The sequence below is a fragment of the Aspergillus brunneoviolaceus genome, assembly GCF_003184695.1.
Source record: "Aspergillus brunneoviolaceus CBS 621.78 unplaced genomic scaffold BO95scaffold_28, whole genome shotgun sequence".
Lineage (NCBI taxonomy): Eukaryota > Fungi > Ascomycota > Eurotiomycetes > Eurotiales > Aspergillaceae > Aspergillus > Aspergillus brunneoviolaceus.
The window spans coordinates 299,181-315,303 of NW_020290758.1; the positions used below are offsets into that span (position 1 = coordinate 299,181).

Below are 16,123 nucleotides of genomic sequence, written 5' to 3' on the forward strand. Positions count from 1 at the left end.
CTAATCAAACGGCGGATTGTAATCCACCACCTACCACAATAGAATGCTGAAAAGTCGCCTTTAGGATATCACCGCTTCTCTTTTAAGACCATCGTGTCTACTTCCATTCCGAGGTCTCTGCCCAGTCACCCAGAATCTGCATTCATTACAAGTCTAGAATTTACGGTTGTCAATTCAGAGCCCTTTCGATGCGATCCTTTTTCAATAAGCCATCTTGGGCAAGCAGGGGAGAGGAAACTCAGGACCTCAAGTTTTATCAACATGCTAGTCAAGTGTACAATGATATAATTTCCACGAATCAACATGCGCGACGTGCCAACCAAATTCAAGAAACTGAAATCAAACGGCGACGTACTCCCATTGAGAATCATGGTGGTGACACATTACCGCTGGGGACCTGCAAAATCTCTGACGAATCTCTCAGTCATCAACTGCCATCCAATGGCAACACTTTCAATCGCAGATCTGTACATGGAAGCGAAGATCAGCTCAGCAGCCAAGCTCCAGATGCTTTATCGCACGGACCAGGAGTGACAGATCCCAGTGGTATTGACCACCTGATACCTGGGTTGGCGTCAAAATCTCGGGATGAGATTGTTACTTCTGGCACATCGGCTGTAAAGAACCCTAGTGGAGGCAAGAGAACTTGCATTGATAACTCTCAACCCTCGATTAGGCTGAGCCCTACTAAACCCCACTTGACACCCAGCAAGAAGCTTACATCGTCCAAAGATACGATAGTCCAGATCCTCATCACCTCGAAAATCAGTAACACCAAGCCGCTCATAGTTCGCCGAAAAATGCATCAGCCACTGAAAGATGTGCGCCTTGCATGGTTAAATCGTCAAGACCTACCGAAGGGGCTCGAGTCTTCTATCTTCCTGACTTGGAAAGGGAAACGCCTTTTCGATGTCACCACATGTCGCAGTCTGGGAATTGGACCCAAGTGTCGCCATGCGCATGGGCCTGTTGCCTGTGATTCATTACGAAGTGACAGCTCTGACCTGCAAATTCACATGGAAGCCGCTACTGATAATCCTCTTGATCCCGACAACAGTCGGTCGTTGTCTTCTGCCAAGCTAGCGCCAGGTGTAAACTTGGACAGCGGCGAGCTATCTCTGAAAAATATCGTTTTAAAGGCCCCGGGGCTAGATGATCTTAGATTGAGGGTGAGTCTTCAAATGCAGGTCTCGCAGCTGATTCGCCTATTCCGTGATGCGAGACAGATTTCGCTGGAGCATGAGGTTTACCTTGTATTTGATGGTGAACGCTTAGACCTTGGATGTGCTCTTGAAGATTATGATCTTGCAAATGATGATCTCCTGGATGTAATAGTCAAGTAACAAATTTCGGTGACCAAAACCTAATACTCTTGTGACGTTTGCACATTCCTTGTACCGGCAATATAGTATAGCACGTGATGAACATAACCAAGTTCAGAGAAATTGGAGAAGAACATAGTCAAATCTAGGTGGAAGGATTCTCTTCTCTGTATTTCATTAAGTCTACTCAGGTAAATTTTAGGGCGAGAGATGGTCCAGCAATTCATGTATACTGTTGAGGAACAAGGTTGAAATCACAAGGGTGAAGCAAATTTCACCCACATGTACGGTATATAGAACACCCTATTACACAGGAAACCGATAACGTAACCTAAAAACAGCCCATTCCGTTTTTGCCGCTCACCCAACCAACAGCTAAGCCACTGCAAGACAATCCCAGCTATACATTCATATCGAGGAGTCGCTCAACCATCCTCAACAGCAATGAAGTTACTTACTGCTAATTTTCTGACATGTGCTGTCAAAGGCTGCAAAGCAGCCGCGTCGTCCTACCCACTGCATTTCAAGGATGCTGAACTCGAACTGCAAGAGGTCGACTTTCAGCCGGAATTCATACACAATATTATCCCACGAATTGATTGGGAAGGTCTACGCGTAATGGCCAATGAGGTAAGTGTGCAGCTACTATCCACAAGAAAAGTTTATTCAGGCCACTCATTCAATTGACTTAGCTGGGTTTCCCTAAGATTCCTGATTCGAAGCCTGAAGGCGATGCACTCAATGATGAGCAAACAATGAGAGATCTTCACAGACTGCTATTAGAGACGCATGTTGTGGAAGGAAGACTATGCTGTGGCAACTGCGGTCATGAGTATATGATCAAGGAAGGAATTGCTAATTTCCTTTTGCCCAGCCATCTCGGTAAGACGAAAAATTCCATCGTGGAAATCCGGGTCTATGCTGACGGCTTTCCGCTATAGTGTAATTCTTCTTTCATGATTCTTCATGCGCTGGTGCTATGATCAGACTGTTGTTTGATACCCCGTCTGTATTTGACTGAGCTCTTTCCTTGCTGCTTCGCCGAAGAAAAACCCGCCCTAGCCCTTTCTTCAATAGATTATGGTTGTTAACATATGCCGTCTGGGATGGCATTTGCTTCACAGCTGGTGGGATTGAACAAGGCATTAACTACATGTCGAGCATAGACGCCATCATGATGGGCACGGCACTACATCCTCGATAAGAGCTCTCGGCCTTGCAATGTACCAGATTGTTTGACCCCCATCATATTAAAGCTACTTTGTTGTCTGTATGAAAACGCCACTATACGGCAGCTTGGATATGGAGTTGACCACAAATTGCAACTGTGAGAATAGCTCGCATACAGGGGTTTAAAGCTTCGATCGATCTTACTCTTAGTTGAGAAAACCTTTGCAACCACTGGAACCGCAAAGACAGGGGATCCTGTCATCGCTGTCCCACTCCCTTTCAAACTTGTAGTCATATGTAAGCTCTTCATCTTTAATCGATGTGTCAGCATGTCAAATAAATCAGGGAATGATGATACAAAGCGTACCTCTTTCAATGTCCCTCAGGGCATATATGACAATCCTTTTACTTCCATCCACTTTGATGATCTTCGCAGTACAATTGGGTGTACAGCTGTGGTTAATAAATCTCGCAATGCCTCCTCGTTTTGTCGCGTCGATGACTGTGTTCTCGTCGATACGGAATAAATAACTGCTGCCGATGCCACTCTTCAAATATCGTCTCTCTCTCATGTCAGCAACTTGCTGGCGGACCTTCTCACCCACGTACTCGATGATCATATCATTAGCCGAAATGTTCTCTTCTGCATATAGTCCCCAATTATGGATTGCAGATCGAGCGAAACGAACAGGTTTCTTTCGCTTTTTCAGCTGATTGAAACGAAGAACATCACCGTCGCCGCTTTGAGTTGGGAGGGCTTGTTTTTGTGCGTTGATATCTGCGATGAGTCGGCGATTATTGACTCTTGTTGATCTGGATGTGGATTTAGACATCGTCTTGGCTGCAGCAATTCTCGCGGCTTCGACAGCAACACTGTGAGGGTCGTTTTTCGCTTTTGCCTCTCGCTCTTCGCGGGCCCGTTGAACCTTGATGCGGTGCGGTAAATATTTGGACTTTTCCGACTCCAGAATCCTCTTCCTCCCCTCGGTTCTTGCAGCTCCCGTGATGTTTGAGACATAGTAGCCTAGGATACTGGTTGCTTCGCGCACAGGTCCTACTTCTCCAGGGCGATTCAGGGCTTTGATTTCTTTTTGTCTCCATGCCCAAGCAGTGAGACTTCCAACGTTCGATACTGGTAGTCCTTCCAGCACATCACGGAGGAAACGCAAGTCCTCCCCATCCTTAATCAGACTCTGCCACCCATCGAGATCTAGCACAATAGCTTCATCATCCTCGACCGTTGGGCGGGGCTCGTCATTGGAAACCTTCCATCCTATTTCAGTCTTTGACACTTCTTTCTGGACTTCGTTGTCATTTAGGGCAATGGGGGTGAAGCCACAACCATGATCATCATCCTGAGTGTCAGCCTCAACAGCCAGTCGAGACCGCAAAAGCTTCGCAGGATCGACTGCCCGCTTCGGGATTTCACTAATGTGCCCACTATCTGAATCTTTGTCACTCGCGAGAGGGGAATTCTCATCTGCAATATGCTTCTCAATGACCTCCAAGTCGATGGATGATTCCATGTGCAATCGTCCCTCACTGAGACCTGCGGCTTGATCGACTTGAAAGAGGCCTCCATCTTCTTTCTTTCTCTTTCGCGCGATGACTTTGTCGTTTTCTCTTTTTCGCTTGCGAGATGCCGGGGAGAGTTTGTGCTGTTCAGGGTACGAAGCATCGTGCGAGGCATCAGTGACCGATTCAACCAAGATATCGACATTTTCTTTTCGAGGTGGACTGTACAGATGTTCGTCATTGCCGACTTTTTGCTCGGCAGATGCACCGTAGGCCTCCGGAGCGAGTTCATCAACATCCTCTGAATCCGAACACTCTGAGCTCAACCGGCTTGGGGCACGACTGTCCGGATCATCGGTGTCTCTTGTGAAAGGCGTCCTCTGCTCGTCATCTGAATCATCCACGTGGTGTAATTGTTGTAGACGGTGATAGAGAGGTCGAACCTCTTTCCTCCGCAAAGGTTGTTTACGCCTCTCGTCCAAGAAAGCAGCGTCTGTGTGGTTGAGGCGGTGAGCTTTCCTTATACGTGGAAGCGCAAGGATACTCAGATTTGAGGGACCGAAAGGGTGGCGGGCTGTGGACAGGTCCGAACGTGAATCTGGTGTCCCAGCTGGGCTATTTATGCCAATTTGAAACAGAGGTCTCTTTGCCCCTGCCGGATCACGAATTCCCAGTTGTCTTCTTTTTGCTGCATGTCGATCTGGGTCGAGGTAGTCATACAAAGTTGGTGCAGCAATCCGAGACTTCACGTCTTCGAGCAATTTGTCTTTCAGGTCCCGAACTATGATGGCTACCACTTCCTTGCAGGGATCCAAATCGTTTGCTCTTTGGCTTTTCTCTTCCTCGATGTCCAATTCAGCTTCTCTCTTGATTCTGTCCAACCTGGCTCGTTCTCGCTGCTCTGCCTGCAATCGTTGTGGACTGGGGCTGCGCTCATAGCCTGGGTTTCCATAAGGTTGACTCTCCATATTCATGATGTAGGTAAACAACGGTTTCATGTGGCACATCTTGTAGCAACGTTCTGTTTCTTCTTCGCCTCGCCTGGAATTCTCGAAAATGATGTAATACCCTGTCTTATCACATCGAATATCTTTCCAATCGAATACTTTCAACCTTTTTTTCAGGTGAGGAACCGTTGTACTAAGGACCGGAACATAGCAATGCGCAATGAAGATATATGGGTCTCGCTTGATCTGACTCAAAATGGGAATTTCCTCGACCAAGGACGGCACAACTGACTTGAAGAAGCTAGCCCTTGGTCCTTCAGGGATCACGGGCATCACCCTTGTCACGGACCTTCCCGATGGGCCTTTTGGCGCTGTCGGGGGGGGCTCATTCTGATTGACGGAGGGGCCAGCCGTTGTATCTTCTGCAACAGAAAGACAGTTCTTATATCCCATCCTCTGGGAGTCAATCGCTCTTGACACTATCTTCTCCGAGACAACCCCGTCCCGGTCCAATTCGACTCGAATTCTCCGGGTTCCGATACGCTGTTCCTTCTTGCACTCGCAGTACGCTCGTCTTGCGGCATTCATTGCGAGTAGTGGGCCACCTCCGCGGAATGAGACACTATCTTTATACTTGACGGAGCAAATCCCGAGAAATCTGCCGGTGATTGGATCAGTACGGTTATTTATCTCCGCGATGTCTCCGAAGCTGGAGAAAAGAGCATTAATTGGCGCGATTGGGGTCAAAGGGTCAAACCCAGTGACCACTATCTGGACCGGGGGCCCAGGCCCGATTGTTGTAGAAGCATCGTACACCCATTGTCGCAAAGTATATGGGGCTGGACGGAATTTTGTTTTCTGCTTGCAGCCGGCACCACGCGCATAATTTACTATGACCAGTCGAGGATCCGGCGGTCTATCATCCTGTCCATGGGACATGATCTCCACATAGCGCGCCTTTTTGCGTTTGTCTTTTGATGTCCGCTTTTCGTTCTCGGGGTCTAAGGCTATTTTCCAGCCTCTAAAGGTTCCGGTCGAGCGCCCCTGTGACTCCGGTGTTGGCGGAGTTTGTAGCAAGGCGATGGCTGGCTTTGGTTCACCGGTCCTAGGATTTCTAGAAAGAACCCCAGCTGTTGCCGTTTCTCTGGCTCGACCAGGGCTGGCCTTCTGGGTGGGTGAGGGCTCTGCATTTGTAAGCGGCGTAAGCGTATCCAGGCGTCCTTCGCTGCCACTTGTTGCGCCGGGAGGTGCTGCGGAAGCGTGAGGCGTGGTAAGACTCTTGCTTGTCGCACTTGAGGATCCATCTGCGGCCGTATCGGAAAATGCAGGTCTCGTTTCCCTAGGTAGATCATTCCCTGAACCTGAGCTTGCCGTGCTCACACCCGAATCAGAGACATTCTGAGCCTCTGTCGAACATGCGAGTCTTTCGTGGTCTGTATCTTCATTCGAACGAACCTTGTTGTGGGTCTTGTCCTTGGTGACTTTGCGTTTCTGCTGTAGAACTGACGGAGCGGTGGGAAAGAAGTCTGCAAAACCTGCTGAAGTGCGCGACATGATGAGAAATGGCTACCAGCCAGAATCAAGATAAATGCGAGTACCAAGCCGCATCCTTGATATTGGTCCCGTGTCTAATGGGCATGTATTGCCAGGAAACTCTCCTGGAACGAAAGGCGGTAACGAGAGCAGTCAAATTCGCAACCCTTGGGAAGAGCGGACGGGCTACGTATAATGAGATGGAAAATGACTTGGACGCTGGAGGTGATAGATGGCCCAAAACAAATCCGTATGAAATGCAATAATAGTAGAGAGAGAAAAAAAAAGCGGGTGGCACGCTGAATGGCCTGAAAAAAGGTAGGTAGGAGGGAGGATATTTTAATCAGTCACAGATAAAATGATGTACTGTACCCATACCGACGCGACGACCTTGGCAACGCGCCGGGTAAAATTGACCACAGAAGCGGCGGGGTGTAAGTAAGTTACTCCGTTTGTTAGGGTGAAAAGTACAGTAACTATAAGTTACATACGAACAAGATAACTTCCATAGTATCAATCGCCGCAAATTTTCTCCCTTTATCGCCTTGCTTTATGATCATCCTGTCATAAGATCGGCGCGCGACTCTTCCCAATATCCTTTTTCTATGACCAGTCCATCTGCCATGTATGAGTATCAATATTCCCAACAAGCGGTCGCACACATCGCTTGCATTTGTAAGGTACTTCATTGTGCAAGAGCTTATACCTACCGCGGGCTTTGACAATTGGTAGGGCACGCTGCACTCGAGCGGAGATTTTCTCCTCGATAAGTAGGGGAGAATAACCTGCTGAGAATCGTAAAAGTTATGCACTAGTGTTGTTTAGAGTATGTTTCTCGCATTATTCTGGAGATTAAATCATATACAGTCGGTATTCTGAGACATCCGACTAGCGGAGTGTTGTGTGTTTATGCCATGATCATTGCAGATAAGCAAGTACTCAGGAGACAATCCCGATGCTTATTTTGTAACAGCAGTGGACTTATCACCAGTTCAAGATAATGCTCTTGCAGGTATGTAGAGTAGTCTCGAGTACTGTGGGCCCAGGTTGAGTAGGGAATGCTGGAGATACCGGATACGTAGCTGGTTTATAATATGCTAATATTGACATGAAATATTTTTGGAATTTATATTTCGGTTTACCGTTGGCACACGTTACCCTCGGCATCCATGCCCATTAAGTTGGCAGTGCATATATAAGAGTATATAGTATGTTATTGGCGTTAGGATGCTATCATAGTCCTTAGTACGGAAGACACGATTTTACCAGCAAAATGAACTGAAGACAAGCGAGTCAAATACAGTATACCAGCTTAAGGGTGGTTAATGTCTCGCCACCCAGCCCGAGTCAGTCTGCGAAATATGACCGCCCCCACCAATCCTTCGAGAATGACATCGTGACCCCGCCATTATGAGAGGGGTCTTCATCCCTGCTTGTAGATGTCTAGTTACTTAGCTAGTTAATTAATAACTAGTTAATAACTTATTGGTGCTTAGTCAAGCGCGTTGGCATGAACCCTAGTTAATATCAATTCGCAAGCCCAAGTTTATGCCGTATATACAGTATCAATGATTAAACATGCCTCCTGTTGTCCTCAGTATTATATACCCACAGTCATAGCCTTCTGCACCGTATCAAGGATGTGATGCTGAGGTGTGTCCGCCCTGCGAAAACCTGGTACCGTATGATGGTCTGAGATGTGATGACAGGACATGGTGTGAACCCGATGTTGATTACCATTGTTGGACGAAGTCGACATGTGATGCTTGCCAGCGCCTTTGTGGCAATCGTTTGGAGCTATCTCATCATCAGAGGTGGAAGAGAAGGAAAGGATTGGCTGATCAGCCTACCGGCCTGGCCAGCTAAAGTACAACTTGTTAGGAAAATTGCTTGGTGATTAAAGGTCAAAATATAGAAATCATAGCTTCAATTACTATATACAAGTATAAAGAGCATGTCTATAAATTGGGTTCCTTAAGCAAAATATGTCATCTAACAATTGTGGTTTGTCCAGCAATTCTTAAGTTATTTCACTAGGTTGTCTGTTGGTTCAGCGCAGTTAAAACTCCACCAGTTCAGTAGATGCTTGTTGTTATGATTTATTTCAAAAATTGACATATACTAAATGTCTTCAGCTGTGTAGTGACCATAATCGGTGGCTCTGAGTTAACTCAGCCCTGAAGCCCCAGTCAAACTTCAGCACCAGTGATTTGGAGAGGCAATATGAGTACCTGTACATAGTTTCCTGATAGAGAATCGGTTATACTCAGTAGACTGCATATGGAGCCTCGTTATTTTTTCAGAGCCTTGTGCCGTCACAGAAACAGAAAGGATCCTCTGATCGACCCACCGGTGCACCGCCTGGTACTGTGCCACCGACAATCCGGTCAAGTTCAAATGACTACTACTCCAGGTGTGTGTCTGCCGGGAGGAAAGGAAAGGGGGACGTGGGGATGGATGTCTTGGCCAACGGAGTTTCAGCCTACCGCGGCTACATCTTGAGTACCGGTACGTAACTTATAGATAAACATACTAACTACTCCGTACTAGCAGTAGGAGAAGATAGAAGAAACTTCGAATGGGAGACCATGCCCTATTGTGCCCCCGGGGGGGCACCCCTTCCCCTTTCTTCATTTGAGCTTGTAAAACTGCCTATAAAACCTTCGTCTGGGTGGTAAAGACCCATATGCTTTTGATACGACACTACTCGAGTACTATATTAGGGGCTGCATTTCTGTAAGCAGAAGGCTTTGCATACAGTTAAAATAGGTATTCCCAAAGAGACTCAGCTTAGCCAAGCAACCATACAATTGTCTACCTCTTGGTGTGGTGATATTGACCTTTATTGGATTGAAAGGGCGAAATAAGTTAAGTTACAAGGTCTTACTTAGTCAGTTGGTAAGCTAACTAGCGACTTACCTACCACGGCGCAAATCGGCACTAAGACGCCTGTGGCCTATTATTAGAAAGCTATGTTTAGAGGACTGTGGCGGCGTGGCCCTCTAAATAGCCCAGTACTTGAAACTATGTGATGAACTTTTAGCTGTACGGTACTACCGATAGACTGCTTCTACTCAGTATACGTGATACTCCGACCATAGCCATGTGTTCGAAACCTTGACCTGCTCAGTTTAGTCGGTCAAAAACTGGGTACTTGATTTTCATCATTTCGAACGGTGGAGTAGAGCAACTAGGAGAGTACCTGTAATACGTAGTAGATACAGTCTGGTTTCATATTGTTCGGCAATCCTCCATGCCTACATATATAGTACCGCGGGGAAGATGCCAACATTACCCAGCGGTTGTCCAGAGCTGAGTCACGGGTGAAACATACCAATAGACCGTGTGAGGCGCAGAGAGTGGGTTTATTGGCTGCCACCTCATTTGATAAATGGTTGTGCCCTGGAGTGCCTGTAGCAGCTTCCCTGGTCTGTGTGCTAATTGTGGGTCAATCTTACCACATAAAACATAGCAGCTCCCCCTCCTTCCGACCTTCGTTGTTTGTTGCTCCCTTCAGTTACTACTAATACCCTTCCACTTCTACCTACTCTGTTTATCCCTTGCCTTTCCGAATCTTCCTTTCTCACTACCCTGATAATAGCCGTCTCTCCCACCAACAAGATCCTGATTCTATCTCAACCAAAAGATACTGGCAGTGTATGTTGGAACCGCTTTGAAACACCTCCCCCGCACGCCCCTATCTGTCGCTTGCGCCTCAAAGAATCACCGCTCGGTCTAACATGCTCTCCCACAGTTGGCATCCATCGACGAAACTTTAAGCAAAGTCTGAGTCGAGTGCATTTCCAATCGAAAGACAATATCGCCTAGATCTTTATCACGTTGTGTTCGGACCCCAACCATGTGGTATGTTCTGCTTTCCTGATAGTGCGGGCCGAGCTGCTCTGACTTGAATGTACTGCTTAGTGGCATTTTCGGATACATTAACTACCTCGTTGAGAGGGACCGCAAATATATCCTTGATACTTTGCTCAATGGTCAGTTTCCCTGTACCTGCTGGATCTAGTATCGTGCCATCCTAACGCTGCGTAGGTCTATCGAGACTTGAATACCGTGGATACGACTCTGCCGGACTTGCAATTGATGGTGACAAGAAGAATGAAGTCTGTGCTTTTAAAGAGGTTGGCAAGGTTGCAAAGTTGAAAGAGCTTATCGAAGAGTCGAAACCCGACCTTACTAAGACCTTTGAATCTCATGCTGGTATCTCTCATACACGCTGGGCCACCCACGGAACACCATCTCGTCAGAACTGCCACCCACATAGGTATGTCAAACGTCTCCGGCTGCCTTCTGGTTCTTTGGCTAAAGCATACGACTGTCCTCCCGAGTGTATAGGTCCGACTTGAACTGGGAGTTCGCTGTCGTTCACAATGGTATCATCACCAACTACAAGGAGCTTAAAGCTCTACTGGAGAGTAAAGGCTTCCGGTTTGAAACAGAGACAGACACTGAGTGTATCGCCAAGCTCACGAAATATCTTTACGACCAACAGCCAGACATCGAGTTTACAGTACTGGCCAAGGCTGTTGTTAAGGAGCTTGAGGGTGCCTTTGGTCTTCTCATCAAATCCGTGCACTACCCTCATGAAGTCATCGCTGCCCGTAAAGGGTCTCCCTTGGTCATCGGTGTCCGCACATCCAAGAAAATGAAGGTTGATTTCGTGGACGTCGAGTTCTCCGAAGACGGTGCCCTTCCGGCTGAGCAGGCTTCTCAAAACGTAGCCATCAAAAAGTCCGCCACCGGGCTCCTCGCTCCCCCTGACAAGTCCCTCCTGCATCGTTCTCAGTCTCGTGCTTTCCTGTCTGACGATGGTGTCCCCCAGCCGGCAGAATTTTTCCTGTCTTCCGACCCATCGGCGATTGTCGAACATACGAAGAAGGTCCTTTACCTTGAGGATGATGATATAGCTCATATCCACGAGGGCCAGCTCAACATTCACCGTCTGACCAAAGATGATGGAACCTCCAATGTCCGCGCCATTCAGACAATCGAACTCGAGTTGCAGGAGATCATGAAAGGAAAATTCGACCATTTCATGCAAAAGGAGATTTTTGAGCAACCAGAATCCGTGGTCAACACCATGAGAGGTCGACTGGATGTTGCGAACAAGCAGGTCACGCTCGGCGGGCTTCGACAGTACATTTCTACCATTCGGCGGTGCAGAAGAATCATCTTCGTTGCTTGCGGAACGAGCTACCATTCGTGTATGGCTGTGCGTGGAGTTTTCGAAGAGCTTACTGAGATTCCTATCTCCGTTGAGCTTGCCTCCGATTTTCTAGACAGACAGGCGCCTATTTTCCGCGATGACACGTGTGTCTTTGTTTCCCAATCTGGAGAGACTGCGGATTCACTTATGGCACTTCGGTATTGTCTCGAAAGAGGTGCCTTGACTGTCGGTATTGTGAATGTTGTGGGTTCCTCTATCTCGCTCTTGACCCATTGCGGTGTTCACATCAATGCGGGTCCTGAGATCGGCGTTGCTTCAACCAAGGCTTATACCTCACAATTCGTGGCCATGGTCATGTTTGCCCTTTCGTTGAGCGAAGACCGCGCTTCCAAGCAAAAGAGACGCGAAGAGATCATGGAGGGACTTTCCAAGATCTCCGACCAGTTCAGAGAGATCCTGAAACTTAACGAGCCTATCAAGCAAATGTGCGAAAAGTTTTTCAAGGACCAGAAGAGTTTGCTTCTGCTTGGTAGAGGTGGCCAATTTCCTACGGCCCTTGAAGGTATGCTTTGTGACTTTGGGGATCGCTATATGGTGCTTACTAATTTCTTTCAGGCGCGTTGAAAATCAAGGAAATCTCCTACCTCCACTGCGAAGCTGTCATGTCGGGTGAATTGAAGCACGGTGTTCTTGCTTTAGTCGACGAGAACCTGCCAATCATCATGATTCTCACCAGAGACAACATCTTCATCAAGTCTTTGAATGCTTACCAGCAAGGTAAGTACAACCGCCTTCCCGCACCTGAAATTCTTTGGCATATGGGCCCTTCAGGATAGACTGACCATATGATAGTTATCGCCCGTGGAGGTCGCCCTATCGTCATCTGCAACCACGATGATCCGGAGTTTTCTTCAGCTCAGACGGAGAAGATTGAAGTCCCTAAGACAGTCGACTGTCTCCAAGGGCTTATCAATGTCATCCCCCTTCAGCTAATCGCTTATTGGCTTGCGGTCACAGAGGGTTTGAATGTTGATTTCCCTCGGAACCTGGCCAAATCGGTGACCGTCGAGTAGTTTGACTATGTGGTCTTACCAGTACACAGCAGATAGGGGGCCGTGTTGTTCTATTTTCTACCATAGCCTTCATACAAATGACTACCATTTTTTTAACGACAAAAGATGCCAGCCCTGGAATGAAGTATTCGTCTATTTTCGAGAATGATCATTTTTGCGTAGCTTGCCTTGAGATACATGCGAGCAATGAGCTCATTGCCACTATAAAAGCCCTCCGGATTAGCCAGGATTGCTTGATACACGTATATATCAAAGCTTGCAAACCTACGTAGTAACACTATGGAGTGGCTTAGCGGGGCCGGTGCGGACCCCACTTCCGGATCCCAACCGCAAACGGCCAACTGCCAGTTCGCTGTAAACTCTACACCTCGTACAAATAGTCTGAAAAATCCAACAGAGTAACCAGATTGCAGATTACAATCCTCAGTTCAACACAAAAATGACTACAGTTAAAGGTCCAGGAGCCGCACAGGTACACAACGGTGAGGACTACCCCACTTCAGCATTTTGCACATGCCTTGTTGCTTGACACTGATCCCTGTAGGCTCGGGGCTCAGAATTGCAATTGTTCACGCGCGGTGGAACATGGAGATAATCGGCCCTCTTGTTGACGGGGCCAAACGAAGCCTCCTCTCAGCCGGAGTTCTGGAGGAGAATATATCATTGCATACCGTCCCAGGCAGCTATGAGTTGCCCTATGCAGCGCAGCGGTAAGCGAGCGCGAAGGAAAGCCAACTGTTTTTTCGGTAGTAGTTCCTCTAATGCTGTACTCCTAGGATATATGCCGCCTCGCAGATTCAAGCTGCCAGAAGCTCGGCGTCTGCTCAGGCCATCAGCGCCACGGACTTGCTTTCTTCTTCGTCTGCAGACCTTGCAAACCAATCTACTCAGCCTCCATCTACTGATACGCCCCAGCCATTCGATGCCATAATTGCGATAGGTGTTTTGATCAAAGGGGAAACCATGCATTTCGAATACATTGCCGATGCTGTGACTCACGGACTGATGCGCGTCCAGCTAGAGACGGGCGTGCCTGTCATATTTGGCGTACTTACTGTACTGAACGAGGAACAAGGCCTGGAAAGAGCCGGATTGGGTAAAAAGGGCATGCATAACCATGGTGAAGATTGGGGCAATGCAGCCGTAGAACTCGGAGCAAAGAGAAGAGACTGGGCTGAAGGCAGAAACATTTAGGGTGGATCAAGCGGCTGACAAGGTATATGGCCCGAATTGGGAAGATACTCTTCTTGTTCTTAATCGAGGGTTACAATCGATGAAAATCTTAGCAGATGAAGCCTTATTTACTAGATCGATGTCAAGGAAGGGCCATCCCATTTATCATGATAGGTTGAGGTATTGAAGAGAAGCCGTATATTCTCGCGGAAATCGCCAGCTCATCTATTGATTAGAACCTGAAAACTTCACTCTTGCATGCGTTCGTTGTCGATGGCGTCGCCCTTCGCCGCATCATCTTCATCGTCATCTCCCTCGAGAGCCGCTTTTGCCGCCCGCTCAGCTTCTTCAAGCAGCTCCTTCGGTACCTCTTCGTGTCTTCCTTGCGTTGGACCATCTAGTGAACTAATCCAAGTCATTTCGAGTTCAAAGTCCTTGTCCTTACTGTCTTCATGAGCGACGTAGACAATGCGAGCTGCCTCTTTCACGCCATCAATGAGACTGAGATTGCCGGCACTCAGGTCCAATTTCTCCAGCTCAGCCTTCGCCGCCTGTCTGCCCTTTCCAGTTGCGGCGCCATAGTAACCCTTTCACATTATCAGCATGTATCATCAACTCAAAGCCGTGCAAGCCGGGTGGTCTTACCCAATACAGACCACTCGGTTCGATCATGTATAAGCCTGGACCTCCGGCTTTTGCACCCTCAACCTTCCCACCAGAACCTGCTTTGGGTCCGCTTCCAACTTGACCGTCAACCGCAAGCTCCGCTTCAGAGTCCCAGCCTCCGATGATAGCGGTCACTCCAAAGGGCCTCACGCTCGAATAGAGCGTGTAAGCCTGTACGTAGCTGCCGAGCCGGTTCGATAGAGCGGAGACCGGTATAGGTCCCTTGTAGACATTTCTCCACGAAGAAGCCTCGTCTCGAGCTCTCGAGACGAAATGCCGACCGTCGGGAACTAATCCTGCCGAGACCTACATCAACACCAGCACACATGTTAGCATAAGCAAGTTTAGCAATGAGCAATACGCCTTTATCTAGGCACGAGGTGAACACCATACAATGCCGACATGGCGATCAACTGTTGCTATCCTCTTGTTCGCACCAGGCTTCAGAAGTTTGCTGCTGATAATCTTCTCCACCGCCAGTACAACACCGTCTTTGCATCTGATGCCAACGGCCGTTCCCCCATTCTCGACGGCTTTGACCGCATATTCTACCTGTAGGAGATAGTTAATGACTTGCCTAGCCCCCTGAATTACTTGCACAGGACTTTACCTGGAAGTTACGGCCATCGGGCGAAAACACCGAGTTTGAAAGATCATAACCAGTACCAATAGATGTCTAGATTATGAAGGTGTCAGTATCGTAGGAGCAGGGTTGTCAGGAGCAAGCAGACAGCCTAAACGAACCATGGCGATTGTGAACAGTCACAGAACTGGTGCGAATCGGGATACAAGGATGTGGAGGAAGTGTCAGGTGTAGGTGGATGGCTACTGGGTATAGAGTGTTATGAGTTCGGGACAATAGATCTGGAAGGTCGTGAAGAAAGGTATGGTGACTTCAAGCAAGTCGGCTGACGCGCGTAGTTCGTTACCTATGCCTAAGGTAGTAGACTGGAAGGAGCAGCCTGGCCTTAGCTCAGGTCGCACGGACCACTCGCTGCTTTAGGAGTCTGCGAGTCACGTGGTAGGGTATCAAGTAAGATGACGTTGTTCCAAGCCTGAATCCATCTGGATAAAACTGTTTCCAAGTGCCGGACAGCCAGTAACCATCCAGGATGGCATGGTAATAGGTACTAGTAAAAATCTTTACTTTCTAGCACCCACTTGTATACTTGCGCTTGTACAGTACCTTCACTATATTCAGCCGTGAACTCTCGGTAAATTACCTGATCCTCTTATTTCATGTGCCCAACGAGAACCATGATCGTTTGGGCACTGGGCAGCATGTGCTCTCACTGCCCGCTTTGCACCCAGTGCCTTAAATATGTATCAATCCACTACTCCTGGTCAATCACTGCGGCTGTCTCTCAGAAGAAGTGACTTTGCTCAAAGGACAATCACGTTCTCTCCTTCCCTCCTATTCATGTATGCATAACTGGGATCCCACTCAAACCAGTTGCTTGATCTTCATTCACCGGGGCATTCTCGCACTTGAATCTTTTTCCCTGGACCAATAACTCTGCCATGGAGTCTATATTTCCT

The 16,123-nt window shown here is 47.9% G+C and overlaps 5 protein-coding genes across 5 annotated transcripts; 3 read left to right on the plus strand and 2 right to left on the minus strand.

Annotated features, from left to right (window-relative positions):
* Nucleotides 1-23: 23 nt before the first annotated feature.
* BO95DRAFT_513877 (small ubiquitin-related modifier domain-containing protein) lies at nucleotides 24-1,343 on the plus strand (the record flags this gene model as incomplete). The annotated part of the gene is made up of 2 exons (XM_025591635.1): nucleotides 24-530; nucleotides 677-1,343. Exons 1-2 carry the CDS (start codon nucleotides 304-306, stop codon nucleotides 1,341-1,343), a joined length of 894 nt encoding a protein of 297 aa, XP_025442948.1. The 5' UTR covers nucleotides 24-303.
* Nucleotides 1,344-1,766: 423 nt separating this feature from the next.
* On the plus strand, nucleotides 1,767-2,263 carry BO95DRAFT_361422 (RNA methylation protein TRM112; the record flags this gene model as incomplete). Its single annotated transcript, XM_025582522.1, has 2 exons — nucleotides 1,767-1,952; nucleotides 2,015-2,263. 2 exons carry the CDS (start codon nucleotides 1,767-1,769, stop codon nucleotides 2,261-2,263), a joined length of 435 nt encoding a protein of 144 aa, XP_025442949.1.
* Nucleotides 2,264-2,749: 486 nt separating this feature from the next.
* Nucleotides 2,750-6,508, minus strand: set1 (histone methyltransferase SET1; the record flags this gene model as incomplete). Its single annotated transcript, XM_025590215.1, has 1 exon — nucleotides 2,750-6,508. The coding sequence occupies one exon, from the start codon at nucleotides 6,506-6,508 to the stop codon at nucleotides 2,834-2,836; it is 3,675 nt and encodes a 1,224-aa protein (XP_025442950.1). The 3' UTR covers nucleotides 2,750-2,833.
* A 3,838-nt stretch (nucleotides 6,509-10,346) lies between these two features.
* Nucleotides 10,347-13,939, plus strand: gfa1 (glutamine--fructose-6-phosphate transaminase (isomerizing) GFA1; the record flags this gene model as incomplete). Its single annotated transcript, XM_025588158.1, has 8 exons — nucleotides 10,347-10,351; nucleotides 10,412-10,482; nucleotides 10,538-10,769; nucleotides 10,841-12,234; nucleotides 12,288-12,449; nucleotides 12,525-12,741; nucleotides 13,249-13,455; nucleotides 13,522-13,939. 8 exons carry the CDS (start codon nucleotides 10,347-10,349, stop codon nucleotides 13,937-13,939), a joined length of 2,706 nt encoding a protein of 901 aa, XP_025442951.1.
* Nucleotides 13,940-14,166: 227 nt separating this feature from the next.
* Nucleotides 14,167-16,107, minus strand: BO95DRAFT_452614 (proteasome core particle subunit alpha 7; the record flags this gene model as incomplete). The annotated part of the gene is made up of 5 exons (XM_025588159.1): nucleotides 14,167-14,505; nucleotides 14,564-14,890; nucleotides 14,978-15,136; nucleotides 15,195-15,260; nucleotides 16,105-16,107. 5 exons carry the CDS (start codon nucleotides 16,105-16,107, stop codon nucleotides 14,167-14,169), a joined length of 894 nt encoding a protein of 297 aa, XP_025442952.1.
* Between the last annotated feature and the right edge of the window lie 16 nt (nucleotides 16,108-16,123).